Source organism: Quercus lobata, chromosome 1 (genome assembly GCF_001633185.2).
Source record: "Quercus lobata isolate SW786 chromosome 1, ValleyOak3.0 Primary Assembly, whole genome shotgun sequence".
Taxonomy (NCBI): domain Eukaryota; kingdom Viridiplantae; phylum Streptophyta; class Magnoliopsida; order Fagales; family Fagaceae; genus Quercus; species Quercus lobata.
In genome coordinates this window covers 7,183,516-7,191,228 of record NC_044904.1, presented here as the reverse complement: position 1 = coordinate 7,191,228, position 7,713 = coordinate 7,183,516, and the positions used below count along the sequence as shown (strand labels likewise).

The following is a 7,713-nucleotide window of genomic DNA, read 5'->3' as shown; positions in this document are numbered from 1 at the left end:
GTTTGCATTTCTCTTTTCTACTCTTTAAGCTTTTCTTTTACTGTTTATTGTGGTTGAGTATGTCTCAGAGTAGAGTAAAAGCAATCTAGTCGTAATTTTAAAATTGGGGTTTGAACAAGCATTAGTGTTTTCACATTAATTGAGCTTTCAATAAATATTCTAATGTAACAAATAATTCAAAAGTATCTAGGTAGGTACTCACACTCTTGAAGATTTTCGAAAGAAGTAAAAGATGGCAAAATTAATTCATTAAAATCCAAATCAGTTGGAGTGCCCTCTTATTAAGTCATTATTTAACAATAATTTGAGACACGTACATAGATACCGATTCCATAATTCAAAGTCCATACAAATGGAGAAGAAATTATTTTCAGTTTATTATTTGGAGAAGAAACTATTAGTTCATAATACAAGCATAGTCCGTGTCTACTTTTTGAGAAAATTCTTGAACCAATGGGCTGAATGTTTTGGGTGTCTTTTCAACCCATTTTTGTAGTCTACATAGTTGATTCCAAATCGAACGGTGTAACCTGAACTCCACTCAAAGTTGTCTAACAATGACCAGGCAAAGTATCCCTTTACATTAACGCCATCCCTATACCATAGAAAAGAAATCAATGCCAGTTAGATTTCTACGGGGAAGAGAGAGAGAGAGAGAGAGAGAGAGAGAGAGAGAGAGAGAGAGAGAGAGAGAGAGAGAGAGAGAGAGAGAGAGAGAGAGAGAGAGAGAGAGAGAGAGATCTATGGATATGAAAACTTTCTATTTGTTAATGTTAAGCACTTACTTGATAGCCTTAAGAAGGTACCAAAGATGGCTATGGTAATACTCAATTCTTTGGTTGTCAGCAAGGGCTTCCTCAAGTGACAAAGTGGCATTATTGAACTCATCAACTCCTATAAATATAGTTAGGAGAATTTAGCATCAAATGGAAACCTAATAATTTGGGATTATAAATATATATAAAAAATAAAATAAAATAAGTTAGAGGAAATTACCATTCTCAGTGATGTAAATTAGTGGATTATTGTACTTCCTCTTTGTGTAGAGCAAAAGATCTCGAATTCCTCTTGGATACACATAGAGCCAACTTGAAGCAGCCTGCGATTATTTAGGAATATTAACATAACTACATAAGCCTCAACACGATTTGTTTTATTTTTAAATATAAGAAAAGAAAATATAATGAAAAAAGTTTGGTTCCATACATGTTTGATGCTATATTGCTCAACCCATGATGTCATAATTGAAGATACTATCCATGTGTAATTTTAGTCATATGAATTTTTTAATGAATCATGTGACTTGTTTAAATAATAGACATGGATAGTCTTATAATTTTCCACGAAATGAATTGGAAAAGATAGATTCAAACATGTTTAGAGCCAGATTTTATTTGTCATATAAATTGAGTTGTATTGAGTTGGTAAAATTGATAGTTGAGGACCTTCATTAAACTAAAACAAAAATGTTGACATGTATTTAATTAGCTAGTGCATACCGGAGCACCAATGAGGATCCCATTACGCGAAACTGCGAAAACAAGAAAAAATATGTTCTAGTTAGTATCCTTATATTAGATACATAAGAAACTCATAAGCATGGCTTCGAATGTTGAATTTGTACTTACCAGTAAGATTAGCGCTAGAATCTGTCGCGTAACTTGCTTTTACACCATTAGGTTGAGGTGCATAAGCTGCATAATAAGCAGTATAGTAGTTTAATCCTATAAAATCAAATGATCCTTTTACTAGCTTGGACTGCTCTTTGGTGAACTTGGGTAATCGGTCTTTAACAAGAGATCGCATGCTATGTGGATAGTCACCATTTGTCAATGGGTCCAAAAACCTGCAATAACAATGGAATATTTAAAATTTATGCTAACTATTAATCTATTAAATTTGTACATACATAACTTGAATAAATTTGTACAAGCTATGTGGATGTAATAACTTTTGTATATTTATTAGAATTTAACAAGAAATTATGTTCTTTTTGGGATTTTTTTGTAGATAGAAATATTTACGTTTGTCAAAGGGCAAGGATTAAATTATATAAAATGTAAAATGAAAACCAGCAAGCAGAACTTACCATCCCAGCATGAAATCAAGGGCACGTTGTGCTGCATTCTGGTTGTCGTTCGCATTAGAGTATGGCACCATCCAGTGACTCACTAGTGTTATTCCTATAACACCTTTCTGTGTTGCCTGCATGTGAATTGTTAACATTTTTTGAGACACTCAGAGCTTATGCTTGAGATTTTCTATATTTATCAAGGTATTTTGATAGATACGTAAAAATTTTAACGTATGGTATCAATTTCATTACGATTGCTCATATCATCGACTAAGATACCATTTGATTTTTAGCGTAGGCAGGATTCAAATCTTAGATCTCTTATTCGATAGTAAGAAACTTTATTAGTTAATTTAACTAAACTTCACTTAATCATATGTAGAAATTGACATTCATGTGGTCTAAGAGATACTCATTATATCATGTGCAATGAGTATCTTTTTAGCGTAATAACATGGAAATATTTGGTTTCTTTATGTTAAAAGTTTGATAAGTCAAACCTGATATTTTTGCTTGTACACTTTAACCGCGGCTGCATGAGCAAGCAGCTGGTGGTGTGTCACCAAATATGGCTCTGTTCCTGAATTCCCCCCAGTGCAATTTAGATTTTGCCAAGCAGAACATCGACCAGGTGCAAACTGCCCTGTTACATAACCACCATCGCTGAAGGAATATGGCTCATTTAGTGTGATCCAGTGCTTTACCCGATCACCAAATTCCTTGAAGCAAAGTTCCGCATAGTCCCGAAAATCATCCCTAAATATTAGACGTGTATGTTAGAATAATCATTAAATAATTAAATTCATTTTTTTGTCCTTAGTAGTTTAGCCTTTTGAGACAACTTGAAATTTATTTATTTTATCATGGCATTGAGATTGAACCTATCTCTGCTTCAGTCTCTTATGTTATGCTCCACCCCACATTGTGCCCCACCTAACAAAGGTGAGTCTAAGAGTGCGTTTGGATTGGGCGTTTTCTGCCCAATCCTGCGTTTGCGTTTTTTTTTTTTTTTCACGAGTTTTGGGGCGTTTTGGGTGTTGCGGCTATTGTTTATGCACTGTTCAATGAACAGTAGCCGCAATCTTTGACTTTTCAAATTTTTTTGACCAATCACAGCACATCGTGTACTGTTTACGGACCCACAAATTTCACTTTTCAGCAACTTTTTCATTAAAAATGGGTCCCATGATACTATTCACACATTTAAAAATTATTTCGCTACAGTGTTTTTCAGTTTTCAGTTTTCAACTGTATCCAAACGGACCCTAAGACCAAACGAGAGCAGAATTTTTTGTTTTTTTGAGATGGATAGATAGCATGGGAAAGGGAGATGGAGTCTGAATCATAGACATAAGATACCATAAAGATGTCGTCAACATTTAGTTATTACTTAAACTCTAAGAGTGTTAAAATAATGGCTAAATAATTAAATTCACTTAGTATCCTTATGGGTCCTCAATATTTTTTCTTTTATCCTAATAATGGGAATCATTTAAATATTAATTATGATATGATAAATTTATGTAAAAAGTCTATAAATGGATGGAGAAGAGGTGCAGATTATTTGGTGACCAAGTCACTTACACAATGTGGGGACTTAAGAAACCACCGTACTCATCTTCTAAGGCTTGGGGAAGATCCCAGTGGAAAATTGTCACAAAGGGCTTTAAACCTGCATTCATTAATAGAAAAAATTAAATCATGAATTATAAAAGTAAAATAAGTTGACAAGATGATGAAATTTTAAGATTGAATCTTGACCTTTTCCTAGAAACTCATTAATGAGGTTGTTGTAGTACTTGATTCCTTCTCTATTTACACCGCCACTAAGTTTTCCTTCTGAAATTAGACCCCATGATAAAATTGTTAGAAACATAGAAGGGCATAATTATATTGATTCAAGTCCCTGATGTATACTCAATTGTACCTCATAAATCTCAAAGTAAATATTAATGCAAATAATCTTACTTGGTAAAATTCGGGGCCATGAGATTGAGAACCTATATGCATCTAAATTCATCTCCTTCATAATCCCTACGTCTTCCTAAAACAAAAACAAAAACAAATAATAATAATAAATAAATATTTACCAAAAATAGTTTAAGCTCCTTTCCGGTTTTTAATTATTAGTTTGGCTCAATATTTGGAATACTCAAATTTTGTAAGCAGGATGGGCCTTAAAACTTCAGAAAATTCCAAACACGTATGGGTGAGGCCTCATTTCATTTTATGTTTTGTTCATCCATTCATGTACCTTGTAGCGATGATATTGATCCACAGCTACATCTCCATTACTTCCATCTGCTATCTTATCTGTAATTTCATCACAATCTTATATTTAGAAGATGTAAATTTTGTTATGCCTTACTTTGAGCCACAAGTCAAACTCGATATGATCCTCTTTTTTTTTTCATAAACCAAAATTAATAAAACATAAAAAAATAAATAAAAAATAAAAAATCACTTTAATATTGTATTTATCTTCCTTTCAATGCTAACAAGAGAACAAATACACATAAAATAAAATAAAAAAACAAAAATACTCATAACAAAAGTTAAATAATGCATAAATTCTTATATTTACACATTTATAGGTGAACTTTAAAGTGTGAAAAAAAGAATTTATAAGTTTTTGTGAGAAAAACAAAACATAGGCAAAAAATAGGAAATAAAGAAACCAACAAGCAGTGAAAATGTGAGATAGGATTAACATTTAACAGACTCAGAAAAAAAAAATTTTTAATTATTTAAAAAATCCATTTGAAATAAAGTAGGCCAACTCATTTGATCCATGGGTCGGTTTCAAACTTTCTCATGAGTCCAAAAATTCTTATCCATACTCTTTTTTTTATCGGGTTAGTGTCAATTTTGTCCGGTCCAAAAATATTTGGTTCAACGGAGAAGTACTGGTCGAAATTTTATTACAGCAATTTAGCAGAAATGCAATTTCGTAGCTTTCATCTATGTCCTCTTCTCCCCCTAAAGCTGCTGAAACCACATGGTTTGATTTCTGTAAATCTATTTCTCCTTAAAGTTAAAGCTTTTTTGTTTTAGCAAAAACATATAAAACAAAAAACAATTTGGCCCCATGCTTCTTATTATTATCTAGTTTTATAAACCCCGGTAAGAGCATGGTTTTCAAACCAGGCTCCAAGACAAGTTCTTACAGTGGTCCCCACCACTGTAAGAATATATATGAAAAATTAAGATTTGTTCTAATACCACAACTTATATTACAATTCGTCATGTGATACCAAATTTTTTCAAAAAATTAAAGAAAGCTTGTGCATGCGGTCTTTGTATTCACCCACTTAATCTTTACTCTTGTATGATGTGAAAGTGTAGGACTGTTTGAGCAATAATTAGGCTTGTTATTACTCAAACTAACAATTTTTAAATTTACAAGTGTAATGAGTCATAAAAACTTTCCTTTCATAATCCTACTCTTACAAATGACTATATTGTGGCAATTATATTCGCGAAAGTGTTTGGGTAGTCATGGTAAATAAATAATATCTAAAGATGAGGAAAGAAGCTAAAAGAACAACATAATTTTTCAATGATGTTAACTGTTAAGTGACTTTTGTGTAAGGGAGAAAATTCAATATTTTTGAAAAAAAATTAATAATACATGGCGTTAACTCAAACCTCAGAATAATTTCTGTATTTTACTCAAAAAAATTAAATGAACTTATTTATCATAGGTAGTATTTATTTACACACGGTGTGAATCCATACAAAATGCACTGGACTCGAGACTTTTAAGTTAAGTCATGAGTTGTGCGTAACTTTTAGAGATAGAGGGTAAGCATATGTGGAGAGAGAGATAGACCTGGATATTTATGGGTGTAAGTATCCCATATACTTGGTCCTTTACCTCCTTCCTTTGCTGCACCTTCATACTGAAATAGTGAAATTTAAACACAGATTGGCACATATGCGTTATGCATGATATCTAAGACTCTCAGGACACTTGAAGCAAAACTCCATTAGATATTATACAAACATGTGCAAAACCAAGGACTTACCTGGTAAGAAGCCGATGCTGTCCCAAAAATGAAACCGGCTGGAAAACTGTTCCGGTTGAGTGAAGCAGTGACATTTCTTGGTGCAACAGCGATGCTATGACTCAAAGAGCCAAGCAGAAGTAGGAAGCCTAAGAGTTTATAGCCTTGAAACTCCATAACTGATATCTTGGTTATTCTAGGTACCACCTTATGGCCTCTTATAGAGTAGCAATATATTATCGGATTGATAACGGAGCTGGAAAAAAAGGAAAAAGAAAAAAGAAACCAGGAAAAGGACAGGCGATGGTACACAGTAAATCTTATCAGCACTTGAAATTATTATATGGCTTTTTTTAATAAAATCATTGTCAAAAAATTAATGAGATAACACAGTCAATATCTCTTAGCGGATGAGCTGGCAACCATAAATACAAACAACAAAAGAGAATGTTTCAAAGTTGCTCCTGAACCCATATTCAAGGAAGTCCAGCAATTGGCGAAGATGGCAACGCAACGCAGTCTTTTGTGCACACTCTTTGATTTTCCATTGTTACCAAAAAAAAAAAAAAAAAATATATTAATGAGATAATAGTAAAATAAGTTAAGTTAACAATAAAAAATACTTAATCAAAAGAGGTTAAAAATACTAAATACAAAATTAGAGCGCTATGGCAGGACTTTATGCACTCTCGCATGAAGTCTTTGCTTTTATATATATTAGTCGCAGACCCGAGTGTTGTGCATGATAATTTTTTAGATAAAATACTATTTTAGTCCCTAGACTTTATAAAGATTTAAAAAAAAAAAAGTTTTATCATATTTTTCATAATCTTGTTTATAACATTTTTTACCATTATCATATATTTATTGATTGATGATTTGCATAACATAGACATTAAATAAGGGAAAAGTCTTGTGCCACATAAAGTGGCACAAAAGAAGCCACAACTCGCCCAGTGTCACTTTATGTGGCACTAGAAGGACTCTTAAATAAGAGGTAGAACTATTCAATAATTTATTTATTTATTTTGTCACTAGTTACTCACGTATAGAGTTATAAGTGGTGAATTTATGGACTCATATAGACTCACCACTTTTCTCTCCACCATTTCCTTTTGAAACCAGATTTTTTTTTTCTTCTCTTTTCTTTTAATTTATTTGCAACTAATCTTTCTTTGACCAACCAGTCAACAAAGTTGTTATCCTCTAGAAAACTTAAACATAACTAATGAAATTTTTTTAATAAAAATATAACCGGGTGAACATTCAAGAGTCATTCTCCGAAACTCCAAGCCAAGTTTTGTCCAAAACAACGGTCCACACGCACAAAACAATGTCCGCTTTTCACACTACCCGCTTGACACGAAACACTCTAAAAGGAATGAAACGCTCTAGGCACTTTGATTTTAGCTTGTGATGTGATCGCTTTCCCACTTAGAAGTGTTATACAAACCAAAAATGCTATAGTAGTTATAGATGAGATCACAACTTTTATCATAATTTATCTATGTAAAAAGTTGTGAGCAGTGGATTTGTGGACTCGTATGGACCCACCACTTTTATTTCACTACTCATAACTTGCCACGTGAGTATATTGTAACAAAGGTTGTGACAAAATTGTAATTCTAACAT

General features: G+C 32.6%; 1 protein-coding gene across 1 annotated transcript; it reads right to left on the bottom strand.

The window, feature by feature from the left end:
- Nucleotides 1-320: 320 nt before the first annotated feature.
- LOC115976574 (beta-glucosidase 12-like) lies at nucleotides 321-6,293 on the bottom strand. Its single transcript, XM_031097927.1, has 13 exons — nucleotides 6,103-6,293; nucleotides 5,907-5,976; nucleotides 4,329-4,387; nucleotides 4,043-4,118; nucleotides 3,836-3,913; nucleotides 3,659-3,746; nucleotides 2,575-2,830; nucleotides 2,090-2,205; nucleotides 1,629-1,846; nucleotides 1,500-1,531; nucleotides 997-1,099; nucleotides 786-894; nucleotides 321-595 (listed from the first exon to the last, which is right to left on the bottom strand). Exons 1-13 carry the CDS (start codon nucleotides 6,256-6,258, stop codon nucleotides 427-429), a joined length of 1,530 nt encoding a protein of 509 aa, XP_030953787.1. The 5' UTR covers nucleotides 6,259-6,293; the 3' UTR covers nucleotides 321-426.
- Between the last annotated feature and the right edge of the window lie 1,420 nt (nucleotides 6,294-7,713).

Bases quoted from the DNA above. Each gene is read 5' to 3' on its own strand.
- LOC115976574 (XM_031097927.1), bottom strand. From the start codon at position 6,258: ATGGAGTTTCAAGGCTATAAACTCTTAGGCTTCCTACTTCTGCTTGGC. The intron at 1,100-1,499 runs GTATGCACTAGC...AAATAATCGCAG, and splicing joins GGATCCTCATTGGTGCTCCG to GCTGCTTCAAGTTGGCTCTA. The intron at 895-996 runs GTAATTTCCTCT...CTATATTTATAG, and splicing joins AATTTACATCACTGAGAATG to GAGTTGATGAGTTCAATAAT.